Genomic DNA, 14,375 nt, shown 5'->3' with positions numbered 1-14,375 from the left:
GTGGTTACTTTTCTTTCTGGCTTTTGAGATGTCTTCAAGAAGTATCCATTCATTTTCAAACACAGGCTTAAAACCTGCATTAAAAATACAGTATCGGAGACCTGTGGGAAACAATACTGTGCACAATACCACATATTGGGCTCTTGTGAAATAGTGTTTACAAAACTCTATTGGTGATTCAAAGCTACAGCCAAGGTTCAAGTTATAAATGATGACTACAAGTTTCTGGGAGTGTTTACAAAGAAAAAGATCAAATGAGTTAGGAGCAAATGTGTTTTCTCCCACCTCTTTTGAAGGCCAGGTCTTGTAGAATGGTTGGGCTGATGCTGTCATTTCTTTCACATTATCTTGTGTTGTAGTAACACTTAACTGGACATGGTTTTAATTGCATCTTTCTCCCTTTCCCTAAACCAATGACAGTTTCATGGATAATTGTCCTTTTTTGTGTGCATGTATGTATGTGGTGGGGTGGGTGAGTGTAATGCTACCACTTCAGGGTGGCTTAATTTAATAAAAGAGCAGGCTGTTGCAAGCAAAATTGGCAAGAAAGCAAGACAGATAACATTAATTGGTACAAAGCTGGTGTGGCGGAGAGGATTGAGTAAGGATGCCTGGAACAGCGTCAGAGTGTGTGGGAGGAGCATGTGGAAGTTGCAAGCTTGGGAAAGGGAGCTCTTACATAGAAGCTGTTTTTGCTGGTCTGCGTCCAAGCTTATTCCTATGCTATTTCCTTACAATAGCCTTGTGAGAGAGAGATTAAATTGAGACTGATGAGCTTAGTGGTGCTTTGAATCAAGTTCTCTCTGCTTCTAGCCTGGCGCTGTGTGACAATTATACCATACTGACCCTTCTAGCTTGAATTGTAGAGTGCACCAAATACTTAAATCTTGTCACCTGTGTTTAATTTATTTGATATACTGCATAAACGCACAAGTAACCAGTAGTTCATAAAACAAAATTCAAATGAGGTATTTACCAATTGCTGCTTGTATTATTTTGCAAACAACTATAAAAACCCTTCAGTGGTTCCATAATTAAACCCCAAATGATCTAATCACATGCTGACAAGGCCTGAGACAAGATCCTCTGACTTCATGGTATCTATGCTTAGCTCCCATCATGAGCATTTTGAAATACCACAAATGCAACTAGGGGCTTTTACCGTTCAAGGTCTTTAAAGTTTGTTGTAAACACTTTCACATTAAGACACCAAATCTGTGAGAATAACTGGGGCTGATTCTTCTGTAGTAGTTAATGATGATCCAAAAGTCGGGAAAATAAAGACAGGAAAGAAGGATGCATGGATTTTGCTTATATAAGGACCAGGGGAGGGGCAGAAGAGGCTTGCTCCAGATTCTTAGTGAGGAGGAGTGAGACTAGGCTTTCAACTCTCAGTGTCAACAACATGAGCTCTGGGTCTGCCATGCTGTATATGGATAAGGCATGAAGGAAACAATGGATTGCCCTCAATTGCGAAATTCCTTCAACATAGATGCTGACTTATGGTTAACAGTATCTGAAGGTTTTCTTGCTAAGGTTTCTTTACAGGTGGTTCATCATTTCCGTTCTCAGTGTGTTACTCCAAGATGGGTTTCTATGATAGAGGACACCAACTTTGCTCTAGTCTAGAAGTCAGACCACCACACCATGCTGGTTCCTATTTCTGTTTGAATAGTAGCAAATCTTGGGGTTAACAAGTCAAATTGAAGGTAGTTAACAATTTCTAAGTTTGGATATAGGTGTACAAATTAATGTATGGACATTCCCGCCTGAATCCTCTTTTTCCCCTCATTTGGTGAGAACCTTCCTCCTCTAGGTCTGAGTCTGAATGAGACATTAGTTGCCAACTGATGTAAGGAGGATAGTGATTCTGCTCCCTGATTCTTCTATGGGCTCCAACTTCCAAGTGAGCTGTCTAATGCGCTGAAGTGTGGTCCTTCATGCCCCTTACACTTTGACCCCAGCTCTGGGTTTGGTTTCAGAGTCCCTACAACATTTATTGCTTATGTGCCTCTGTTTCAGGATCTTTCACCAAGAAACTTCAATCCTTAAGGAAACACAATTTCCTGCCTTGGGGAGGGTTGGGGTTGTCTAACCCTCCCTAACAAGTGTGTATGAACACTAGCATTAATGTAGTTTGACACCAAATTAACTGCTATGGCCCAATATTATGGAATGATGATAGGAGTTGTTGTTTTACAAGATCTTTGCCTTCCCTGCCAAAAAGTGCTAGTAAAGGCAAAAGGTTCCCCTTGACATTAAGTCTAGTCACATCCGACTGTGGGGGGTGGGGGGTGGTGCTCATCTCTATTTCTAAGCCAAAGGGCCAGCATTGTCTGTAGACACCTAGGTCATGTGGTCGACATGACTACATGGTGCACAATTACCTTCCCACCACAGTGGTACCTATTGATCTACTCACACTTGCATGTTTTCAAGCTGCTAGATTGGCAGGAGCTGGGGCTAACAGCGGGAGCTCACCTTGTCATGTGGATTCAAACTGCCAAACTTCCAGTCAGCAAGTTCAGCAACTCGGTGGTTTAACCCGCTGCTCCACAGCGGCCCCGAAGTGCTTGTGTCTCACTAAACTACAAATCCTAGAATTCCATAGTGTGAAGTAATGGCCATTAAGGTCTGGTCAAACCATTAATTCTACAACGGAGATGCACCCTATTTCTTAATACAAGCAGGATATTGTGTAACTTGAAGATTAGTTGTGCCCTTTTCCCTGAGTGTCAGGAGGCATGGCTTTGAGAAATGTTGAATAGAATCATGGAGCTGGAAGAGATTGCAAATTATTATAATCAAAGATGGCTAAGGTCCACACAGGCCAGTGTTTTGATATGACTGGAAGCCTCCCATTCTCCAGCGTAAGGAGCAGCCTTGCAGATCAAACCCTTTTTCCGGCTTGTGACCTCAAAGGGTTTTGAAAACTTGCCTAGAGTCATAATAAGGGATGGATTTGCCTAGAGTCATAATAAGGGAACTTAAACCTAGAAGAGGATCACATGCTTGGGAGAGACCACAAGGTGTTTCATAATAATCGACACGGATCACATCCACACACTGGAGTTTCGCATGAGGGGAAGGAAGGCTTGCGGGCAGAGTCTTCCCTGGACCGGGCCAGGAAGGCACCTGAGGTACGTGCCCAGCTGGCCACAGGCCTTAAGAGCAGCAGCCCAAGAAAGGAGGGCAGGGAGGCGGGAGGGAGGGACGCGCGTCAGGTTGCAAATCCGGGAGGCGGGCGTCTTCCCTCCTTCCCCTCGCCTTTGACGTGAGAGAGAGGCGGCGGCGGTGGGGCTTGGCCGCGAAGATGGCAGCGCTGGCGGAGCCTCTGGGGCTGGAGAGGGGTAAGTCGGGGGCAGAGGCGGGGAGGGGGAGGGAAAGACGCCCCATAGCCCCCTTCCCGGGCGGCTGGGAGGGGAGGAAGGAAGGCGCGGCGGACCAAAGATGCTCCAAAGAGACGGAGGGAGGCACCTGGGCTGCCTGCCCCATAGATGGAGGAGGAGGAGGAGGAGGAGGAGGAGAAAGAGGAGGAGGGAGAAGGCGAATCGGGGTCGAGACGCATCGGAGGCGGAGGAAGGGAGGGAGAGATGAGCTCAGAGCCATCCCCTCGCCTGGCAAGACGAAAGGAAAGCCAGCGATTGGGTCCCCTTCCCTGCAGAAGATGGAGGTGGGAGCTGGCGCCTTCCTTCCCTCTTCCTAGCCATGGCTACCGGGATCGGAGCTGCGCCCGGGAAAGGTGAGGGCGACGACGGCGAGGCGGATTCCTCCTCCTTATCATCACCATCTTCTCCATGATCATCATTTAGATTTGTTTACACGCCGCTTTCCTATCTTCAACGAAAGGCAAATCTTTTCTGCTCTGTTTCCTCCCTGGAATTGGACAAACAGAAGGAAATTGGGGAAGGAGGGAGAGACCAAGTGTAGCCCTGGCCTCTTCTCCTTGGAGTCGCCAAAGCTGTTCCACCTTGTGTTGGCGAAGGCTTTCATGGCCGGAATCACTGGGTTGCTGTGAGCTTTCCGGACTGTCTGGCCATGTACCAGAAGCATTCTCTCCTGACGTTTTGCCCACAACTATGGCAGGCATCCTCAGAGGTTGTGAGGTCTGTTGGAAACTAGACATGTGGATTTATATATCTGTGGAAAGTCCAGGTTGGGAGAAGGAACTCTTGTCTGTTGGAGGCAAGTGGGAATGATGCAATTAATCACCTTGATTAGCATTAAAATGCCTTATAGCTTCAAAGCCTGGTCTCTTCCTGCCTGGGGGAATCCTTTGTTGGGAGGTGTTAGTTCGGTCTCATTGTTTTCTGTCTGGAATTCCCCTGTTTTCTGAGTGTTGTTCTTATTTACTGTTCTGATTTTAGCGTGTTTTTTTTTTTTTTTAGTATTGGTAGCCAGATTTTATTTGTTTTCATGGTTTCCTCCTTTCTGTTGAAATTGTTCACATGCTTGTGGATTTCAATGGCTTCTCTGTGTAGTCTGACATGGTGGTTAGTAGAGTGGTTCAGCATTTCTGTGTTCTCAAATAATATGCTGTGTCCATGTTGGTTCTGCTATGGCTGATTTCTCAGTTTGAGTCAGTCCGCAATGCCTTTCATGTTCCTTGATTCATGTCTAGGCAATACTGCGTTTGGTGGTCCCTATGAAGACTTGTCCACAGCTGCATAGTATATGGTAGATGCCTGCAGAGGTGAGAGGATCCTTCTTGTCCTTTGCTGAACGTAGCAACTGTTCAGCAAAGGACAATGTAGCACGGATCAGTAGATAGTTTGCAGGTTGTGTTTCTTCATCAACTTAACTATGCAGTCAGTGTTTCCCTTGATGTATGGTAAGAACACTTTTCCTCTGGGTGGATCTTTGTCTTTACTCTCATGACTTGTTCTTGGCCTTGCAGCTCACCTGATGCCTGTGGTGGAGTCTCCATTGGCCTGTGTGCTAATCAAAGTGATTATTTGCAACATTCACACCGGCCTCCAACAGACAAGAGTTCTTTCTCCCACCGTGAACCTTCCACAGACGTATAAACCCCACTTGCCTAGTTTCCAATATACCTCACAATCTCTGAGGATGCTTGGCATAGATGTGGGCAAAACATCAGGAGAGAATGCTTTTGGAACATGGCCATACAGCCCGGAAAACTCACAGCAACCCACTGTTCTACCTTCTCTCTTCTTCCTTTTCCTCTTCTTTCTGTCTCCTTATTGGAGAGGAAATTGGAGAGAAGAGAGACCAAGTAAAGCATTGGTCTCTTCTCTCTTGGTTTCTCCAAAGCTGCTATATCTCCTGCCTTCTTCTCCTTCTCCTCTTCACAGTAAGCCTTTTAATCTTTTCTACTCTGATCTCTTGCCTGTCCTCATTATTCCTGTTCTAGAATGGAGAAGAGGGAGGAAATGGAGTAGGTAAGGGAGGTGAATGGAAGCATTTGCCTCTTTTCTCTTGGTTTCTCCAAAGCTGATCTCTCTACCTGCTGTCTTCTATCTTCCTTCTCCTCTTCTTCATGTTCTTCTTCACAGATGTGGCCCGGGCGGTTGAGCTGCTGGAGCGGCTGCAGCGGAGCGGAGAGGTGCCTCCCCAGAAGCTGCAAGCCCTTCAAAGGGTACTACAGAGCAAATTCTGCTCCGCCATAAGGGAGGTGAGAAAGATGCTTTCAGCCCAGAGGTTTAGCTAGCAGAGTTTAGGGCAAGGGGAGCAAAAAGAAGGCATTAATCTCCAAATAACACTGCCTTCTCCAAATGAAATTTTCCTCCAGTCCCCACATTTCTAGCAGGGCAGAGAGGAAGACACTTGGAACCCTGATATTTGCGGCGTTCACTTTCCCTTGGTTACAACATCTATATTGTGGAATGAATGCAGTCTGACACCCCTTTAACTACCATGGCTCAAAGCTATAGAAACACGGGAGCTGTAGTTTATAAAAGTCTTTAGCCTTCTCTGCCAAAAAGTGCTGGCACCTCATCAAACTATATATTTATTTATTTAAGATATTTATACCCCGCCCTTCTCAACCTGAAGGAGACACAAGGTAGCTTTACACATAGGCAACTATTCAATGCTAAAACAATGTAAAGTCAAAATTAACATTTTAAAATTGAATTTAAAAACACACTAAAACAGTTAAAAACATTACATTCACTGTTAAAACCACGCTATCCACAATCGTAATCCAGGCTATTTCAGTAATCATTGCACATAATTCCATATCCACCTATTGTGCTACAATTGTTCTCTGAAGGCTTGATCCCAAAGCCACATTTTCACTCTCTTTTGGAAGGGAGGGACAGGGTTGATCTAATATCACTGGGGAGGGAATTCCACAGCCGAGGGGCCACCACTGAGAAGGCCCTGTCTCTCATTCCGGGCAGTCGTGCCTGCAAAGGAAGTGGGACCAAGAGCAGGGCCTCCCCAGACGATCCTAAACTCCGACATGGTTCATAGAGGGAGATACGTTTGGAGAGGTAAGCTGGGCCGGAACTATTTAGAGCTTTATAGGCTAAAGCCAGTGGAGCTGACGTAACAGGGAGGTTGTATGCACCCTGTACGCTGCTCCAGTGAGCAATCTGGCTGACACCCATTGGACCATTTGAGGTTTCCAAACAGTCTTCAAAGGCTCGTTGCAGTAATCTATTTGGGATGTAACCGGAGCATGGACTATCATGGTCAAGTCTGATTTCCCAGGATTCTATAGTTAAAGTGGTGTCCAACTGCCATTATATTGACAGTGTAGATCAGTGGTTCTCAACCTGTGGATCCCCAGATGTTTTGGCCTTCAATTCCCAGAAATCCTAACAGCTGGTAAGCTGGCTGGGATTTCCGGAGTTTTGGTCAAAACATCTGAGGACCTACAGGTTGAGAACCACTGGTGTAGAAGCATTCTAAGTAAAAACAGTACTGAACGTTTTCATTACTGCAGTCCTAGAAATTTGGCGATGGAAAGGAAACATAATTTTTAGAGGATATTCTTAGTTGATAGTCAATGTCCTTATTTTGTCCTGACCCTCATGGCTACACCCCCACATGATATCAAATCCCGTCTTGTTTTTTTCTTCATGTCTTCCCAAATTGGTTTATATCTCCAGTTCTCTTAACCTGCTCTCTGCCCTCCTTTGGTTTCCATTCCCCTGCTTTGCTGTCTATATACCTCTTTAATTGTTTCAATGCCTTGTAGTGCTTGAGTGTGCACACCAGTTTCACACTTGGTCTCTCACTTGCCCACAACAACAGTCTATATTCCCCTTTGCAATAACTCAGTCAGGGCAGGTAGGTTTTAGAAGGAACTTTAGTTGAGCTGTCCAAGGTCCTGAACTTATACACAGCTTAGCTTCATCTTGGACAGGCTATTCTAAAAAAAACCAATTGGAGTGAAACCTGGAATGGAGCCACCAACTGACATGAAAGTTCCTATCCTTTACTGTTATTTTGTTGTTATAGTGCTTCAACTGCCTGGCAAGGGATTTCTCATGATGTGCCTAGACGAACTTGCCTTGCTTTGCTGTATTCTGTATCATGATGAAAGTAGACAGAAAGGCAACACTATTTGCTCTTCTACTTCCAACATAGAAAGTTTTGGATCAGTTTAGTTTGGTTCATCTGTTCCATATATTCAGTGATCACTGCTTCCTATCTCTGTGGCCCCTGTATCTCCGTTTATTTCCTGTTAGGCCTATTAACACACAGCCCCATTTCCCTTCAAAGAAATGTGTAACTGTGTCCTATGATATTGCCTATGGATCCTGACCACTCTTGTGTCTTTTTTGGGTAGGTCTATGAGCAGCTGTACGACACACTGGATATCTCAGGGAGTCCAGAAATTCGAGCACATGCCACAGCTAAGGTAACAGAAGAATAATAATACCAACAACAACAACAGAGGCGATGATGATGATGATGATGATGATGATGATGATGATGATGATGATTTCCCACCAGTTTCCCAGTTTGGGACTCAAGGCAGCTTATGACAAACATGGTTAAACACTAACAGCTTCTAAAAGTTAAAAAGGAATTAAATCATAAAATTAAAAACTGTTAAAGCAAATTAAACAACAACTATAAATGTTTATGCAAGACCTGCTTCTTCTAAAAAAAATCAAATTTCAAAGACTTATTGGAATAAAAAGAGTTTCATCTCCTTGAGGAAAAATGATCAAGAGGTTTGTCAAGCTAGCTTAGTTGGGAAGTGTGGTCTGGAGCTTGGAAGCAGCCCAACTTGTGATTCCATGTGTATCCCTTCCTCCAGGTCCTGTCCTACTATTAGGGATCATGAGGAAGCAAATCCTCATTTTTGCTTTTATGGAAGTAAAAAAATCTTAATACAAGAAAACTATTTATTAAAAACATTTTAATCCCACCATTCCCCTTACAATACATTGATAGCACACAAAATGTAATTCTTAAAATCCTGACATGGAGTCCTGAAAGGATGGGCTGTATTAAATTATTTCTAACGAGCAAGTACAGTAATAAAATAAAAGTAAAGTGAAAAGAGAATTGTTGAAATTGACACAGAGTAGATATAGCCGTTTTCTAGAATGTTTACATCAAAAGCAAGCATGAATGTGATAAATGCTGGCTTAGAACACACTCACATCCACCACTTTTGTCTTCCCCCATCCAGGCGACCGTGGCTGCTTTTGCAGCAAGTGAGGGACACGCGCACCCTCGGGTGGTAGAGCTGCCCAAGACGGACGAAGGCCTGGGCTTCAACATTATGGGGGGCAAGGAACAAAACTCTCCCATTTACATTTCCCGCATCATTCCTGGAGGCGTAGCTGACCGTCATGGTGGACTCAAGCGTGGAGACCAGTTGCTGTCCGTCAATGGCGTGGTTGGTATAGAGTAGGCCAAGGAACCATGGGGTGCTTTGTGATGGGTGAACAGTCATCCATCCACATTTGCGGTTTTGACTTTTGTGGATTTGAGTATACACAGATTCGTTCTCTCAGGGAATCTTTAGGTCCTCTATTGTGACTCTATAGCAGTGCCGGTTCAATATGGAGGCCAATGAAGCCCCCGCTTGGGGCGCACGGTCCCCAGGGGCGCCATTGAGCGCCCCCCCCCCCCCCCGCGGGGACCACTGGCTCCGTCGACGGCTAATGCGATAGGCCTCAGTTGAAGCCTTCCATGTTCGGCAGCGGCAGGCATGGCTTTTTCTTCCCTTCTCTCTCCTCTCTCCCCCCTCCCTGCTTCTCTCTCTCTCTCTCTCTCTCTCTCTCTCTCTCTCCAAACTCTGAGGCCTGGATCCGCCCTCCTGGGCCTTCTCCCGGCCTCCGAGGCCTGGATCCACCCAACGGGGCCTTCTCCCGGCCTCCAGGCCCTTCGCTCGCCCTCAGGGGCCTGTGGCAGGCATCCTCAGAGGTTTTGAGGTCTGTTGGAAGCTAAGTAAGTGGGGTTTATATATCTGTAGAAGGTCCAGAGTGGGAGAAAGAAGTTGGATGGCCATCTATAGGGAATTGTATCTCCTTGCCTGGGAGTCTGCTTATCTACTTATCTGGTGCTTTTTTAAAGCAGAGGCTGGATGGCCATCTATTGGGAGGATTCTAATTGTATCTCCTTGCCTGGGAGTATTCTTATCTGTTTATCTGGTGCTTTTTTAAAGCAGAGGCTGGATGGCCATCTATTGGGAGGGTTCTAATTGTATCTCCTTGCCTGGGAGTCTGCTTATCTACTTATCTGGTGCTTTTTTAAAGCAGAGGCTGGATGGCCATCTATTGGGAGGATTCTAATTGTATTTCCTTGCCTGGGAGTATTCTTATCTGTTTATCTGGTGCTTTTTTAAAGCAGAGGCTGGATGGCCATCTATTGGGAGGGTTCTAATTGTATCTCCTTGCCTGGGAGTATTCTTATCTGTTTATCTGGTGCTTTTTTAAAGCAGAGGCTGGATGGCCATCTATTGGGAGGGTTCTAATTGTATCTCCTTGCCTGGGAGTCTGCTTATCTGCTTATCTGGTGCTTTTTTAAAGCAGAGGCTGGATGACCATCTATTGGGAGGGTTCTAATTGTATCTCCTTGCCTGGGAGTATGCTTATCTGCTTATCTGGTGCTTTTTTAAAGCAGAGGCTGGATGGCCATCTATTGGGAGGGGTCTAATTGTATCTCCTTGCCTAGGAGTCTGCTTATCTGCTTATCTGGTGCTTTTTTTTAAAGCAGAGGCTGGATGGCCATCTATTGGGAGGGTTCTAATTGTATCTCCTTGCCTGGGAGTCTGTTTATCTGCTTATCTGGTGCTTTTTTAAAGCAGAGGCTGGATGGCCATCTATTGGGAGGGTTCTAATTGTATCTCCTTGCCTGGGAGTCTGCTTATCTGCTTCCCTGGTGCTTTTTTAAAGCAGAGGCTGGATGGCCATCTGTTGTAAAGGTTCTAATTGTATCTCCTTGCCTGGGAGTCTGCTTATCTGCTTATCTGGTGCTTTTTTTAAAAGCAGAGGCTGGATGGCCATCTATTGGGAGGGTTCTAATTGTATCTCCTTGCCTGGGAGTATGCTTATCTGCTTATCTGGTGCTTTTTTAAAGCAGAGGCTGGATGGCCATCTATTGGGAGGGTTCTAATTGTATCTCCTTGCCTGGGAGTCTGCTTATCTGCTTATCTGGTGCTATTTTAAAGCAGAGGCTGGATGGCCATCTATTGGGAGGGTTCTAATTGTATCTCCTTGCCTGGGAGTCCGCTTATCTGCTTATCTGGTGCTTTTTTTTAAAGCAGAGGCTGGATGGCCATCTATTGGGAGGGTTCTAATTGTATCTCCTTGCCTGGGAGTCTCCTTATTTGCTCATCTGGTGTTTTTTTAAAGCAGAGGCTGGATGGCCATCTATTGGGAGGGTTCTAATTGTATCTCCTTGCCTGGGAGTCTGTTTATCTGCTTATCTGGTGCTTTTTTAAAGCAGAGGCTGGATGGCCATCTATTGGGAGGGGTCTAATTGTATCTCCTTGCCTGGGAGTCTGCTTATCTGCTTATCTGGTGCTTTTTTAAAGCAGAGGCTGGATGGCCATCTATTGGGAGGGTTCTAATTGTATCTCCTTGCTTGGGAATCTGGGGAAGTTTGCTTATCTGGTGTTTTTTTAAAGCAGAGGCTGGATGGCCATCTGTCGGGAGGGTTTTAATTGTATCTCCTTGCCTGGGAGTCTGCTTATCTGCTTATCTGGTGCTTTTTTAAAGCAGAGGCTGGATAGTCATCTGTTAGGACAGGTCCTTTTTTCTCTCTCAAGTCTCTCCTCTTTTTTTCTTTCAAGTCATCCTGCATAAAGGTAACTATCATGTCTCCAGTGGGTTAGTGAAATGATGTCCTTTTGGATTGAAAAAATATTTTCAAGCTATTGATGGTTGAATATGTGGGTACAGAGTTGGTTCAGATAACTTCATATAGCTTTATCAAACCACTTCTTCTTCTTCTTCTTTTAAAATATTTATTCAGGTTTTACATATATATGATAAAAGAAACATGGCAATGCCAAAAGACAAAAGAAAAATAAAAAGGGGGAAAATGTAAAAATAAAATAAAATCAAAAAATAAAGTTCCCTACTTCTGGTCTGTAGGATTCAGGAGGAAAGGCAAGTGGGGTTTATTTATCTGTGGAATAATGTCCAGGGTGGGAGAAAGAGTTCTTGTCTGTTTGAGGCAAGTGTGAATGTAGCAATACAGTAGAGTCTCACTTACCCAACATAAACAGGCCGGCAGAAGCTTGGATAAGCGAATATCTTGGATAATAAGGAGGGATTAAGGAAAAGCCTATTAAAAATCAATTTAGGTTATGATTTTACAAATTAAGCACCAAAACATCATGTTATACAACAAATTTGACAGAAAAAAGTAGTTCAATACGCAGTAATGCTATGTAGTAATTACTGTATTTACGAATTTAGCACCAAAATATCACGATATATTGAAAACATTGACTACAAAAATGTGTTGGATAATCCAGAACGTTGGATAAGTGAGACTCTGCTATACTTTTATTTTTGAGCTATTGGTTTTTTTGGGGGGTGGCAAAATTCGGGGGGGGGATGGCAAAATTCGGGAGGGGGCACCAAAATTCTGTTCGCTTACACTTGAAAATTATCTAGGGCCGGCTCTGCTCTATAGTCAACTTCCTTCACTCAGAGATTTTTAGAGAGAACACTGGACTTTAGCACAGCAGGTTAATCATCAAGCTGTAATAAATATTGCCAACTGGAAATTTGAGAGTTTGAATCCTAGGTCAAGATGAGCTCCTGACCTTTAGCCTAGCTTCTGCCTACCTAGCAGTTTGAAAACAAATGTGAATAGATAAATAGGAACTGCATTAAAAGCAGGGAAGTATTTAGGCTTAGCATTTTATCAGAAAAAAGGAAGTTTACGAACAAAGAAAGCTCTGCGGCAGGAAGATGGAGCAACAGCACCCCCTGGTGAAGGGAACCGAGCATAGTCTCCAAAGATGCCAAAAGATGGGAAAGCCTATAAATACCTCTATCTGTTGTCTGTCTTGTTATTGTTATCATCAGCATTGAATGTTTGCCGTATATGTGTTCTGTGTTACGCCCTGAGTCCCCTTCAGGTTGAGAAGGGTGGAATATAAATACTGTACATAAATAAATAAACACAGCAGTGATAGTGGGGATGTAGGATAGAGTTAGGGAGCTTGCAGCAGGTACTGTGTTTCCACTGTGACCATTTCCCTCTTTTCTTTTGCAGAGTGTGGAGGGAGAGCAACACGAACGGGCAGTGGAGCTGCTGAAAGCCGCACAGGGGACCGTGAAACTGGTGGTGCGCTATACACCCAAAGTACTGGAAGAGATGGAAGCACGCTTTGAGAAGATGCGGACAGCTCGACGCCGGCAGCAGCACAACAGCTACTCGTAAGAGAAAATTATGAAAGGTGGTTTTACAGGCATGGGATGGGACAGGTGTCATTATAACCTTTCTAAGAAGATAGACATTGCTGGTAGTTCTCAGGAATATTATAGTTTCCATACATTTGAATTCACCAGTTCATACTTGAAAAGGGAATGGAGACAGTAGCAGTTGACAGCTTGATTTTTAATGCTTGGAGCAGAGCTTTCCAAATGTTTCATGTTGGTGACATGTTTCATGTTGGTGACATGAGGGCTGTGGTGGCGCAATGGGTGAAACCCTTGAGCCGGCTGAACTTCTGAAGGTTGGCGGATTGAATCTGTGAGACGGGGTGAGCTCCTGTCTGTCAGTCCTAGCTTCTCATGTGGGGACAAGAGAGAAGCCTCTCAGCAGGATGGTAACACATCTGTGCATCCCCTGGGCAATGTCTTTGTAGGGAGCCGATTCTCTCACACCCAAAGCAACTTGCAGTATGATCTCAATTCGCTTCTGACACAATTTTAAAAAATGTTGGTGACTCACTTTTTAGACATGCATCATTTTGCAACACAGTAATACAGTTTCACTGCCAAACCAGAGGTTAAACCAACTCCTTAGATCCACACATAAATTGTAAAAAGTGAAATGTATGGGGATACCACATATCTCAAGAAAGATTTTCATTTATATTCTTTAAATACATGATTTTTTGCTTATTTTAAATAGACTGTGAGGTTTCGTGTAACAGTTGCACTGCAACTGACACAGTTTGGAAAGCTTTGACTTAGAGCTTTCTGTTGAAAATTGAATGCTGAGCCTGATTCACTTCAGGCCAGCCGAGTAGCTATTAAAGTTTGTTGGAGCTGGAATCCACCTTACCTTCATCGTTCTAGAGCTTTGAAACTCGTGGCTTTTGAGAACTACGGCATGGCCTCTGGGAGAATCTGGAAACTCTATTTCGCAACCTCTCAAAAACCTTTCTAAACATTGGTTCAAGTACCATAAGGGGAACCCTCACTATTTATTTCCCTTTGGAATTGAGGGGGATTTTTTTCTTGATGCTCATTATTCTCACAGTTGGCCTTTCCTTTCTCTTTCTCCCTTATTTCCATAGATCCCTGGAGTCAAGAGGATAATTTGCATCATCATTATCTGGTTATTTGGGCCGTGGCCTGTGACTCTTCCTGCCCCAACCTTCCCTATCTTCCCGAGATGGTTTTATCTGTATAGCAGGAGACATATTTATCTAAGTTCCCCTTCCTTTGGGAGATGGGCTTCTATGTACAGTATTTATTGTCCACATTACTCTTATTTAAAGATGTTCTCTGTGCGTGAGTGAGTGTATGTCTGTACAATTTCATAGCCTTTGTGAAACTGGGGGAAATATTAAAACTAACAAGAGGGTGGTGTCTTTGCCCATGAAATACAATTAACCCTCCACATTTATGGGTTTGCCTTTTGCAGATTTGATTATTTCTGTATTATTTGCTTCCACCACAACAGCTGCTCTATGCCATTTTTAATAGGGACTGCAAGCCTCGCAAGATTGAGAGAGGCTGCAAATATGCAGC

The 14,375-nt window shown here is 44.3% G+C and overlaps 1 protein-coding gene across 2 annotated transcripts; it reads left to right on the top strand.

Annotated features, from left to right (window-relative positions):
• The first annotated feature begins 3,193 nt into the window (after window positions 1-3,193).
• Window positions 3,194-14,139, top strand: lin7b (lin-7 homolog B, crumbs cell polarity complex component). Of its 2 annotated transcripts, none has more exons than XM_003222689.4 (6): window positions 3,194-3,350; window positions 5,517-5,635; window positions 7,763-7,834; window positions 8,618-8,827; window positions 12,667-12,830; window positions 13,919-14,139. In XM_003222689.4, the coding sequence occupies exons 1-6, from the start codon at window positions 3,314-3,316 to the stop codon at window positions 13,938-13,940; spliced, it is 624 nt and encodes a 207-aa protein (XP_003222737.1). In that variant the 5' UTR covers window positions 3,194-3,313; the 3' UTR covers window positions 13,941-14,139. The 2 variants fall into 2 exon arrangements, with proteins under 2 accessions (XP_003222737.1, XP_008111796.1); XM_008113589.3 differs by lacking the exon at window positions 3,194-3,350 and adding an exon at window positions 3,586-3,742.
• The last annotated feature ends 236 nt before the right edge of the window (window positions 14,140-14,375 follow it).

The sequence above is a fragment of the Anolis carolinensis genome, chromosome 6 (assembly GCF_035594765.1).
Source record: "Anolis carolinensis isolate JA03-04 chromosome 6, rAnoCar3.1.pri, whole genome shotgun sequence".
In the NCBI taxonomy this organism is placed as follows: Eukaryota; Metazoa; Chordata; class Lepidosauria; order Squamata; family Dactyloidae; genus Anolis; species Anolis carolinensis.
This window is presented reverse-complemented; position numbering and strand designations above follow the sequence as displayed.

Excerpts from the sequence above, each read along its gene's own strand:
- lin7b (XM_003222689.4), top strand. The coding sequence starts at position 3,314 with ATGGCAGCGCTGGCGGAGCCTCTGGGGCTGGAGAGGG. Across the intron at positions 3,351-5,516 it reads GCCTCTGGGGCTGGAGAGGG|ATGTGGCCCGGGCGGTTGAG; the intron begins GTAAGTCGGGGG and ends TCTTCTTCACAG. Across the intron at positions 5,636-7,762 it reads TCTGCTCCGCCATAAGGGAG|GTCTATGAGCAGCTGTACGA; the intron begins GTGAGAAAGATG and ends TTTTTTGGGTAG.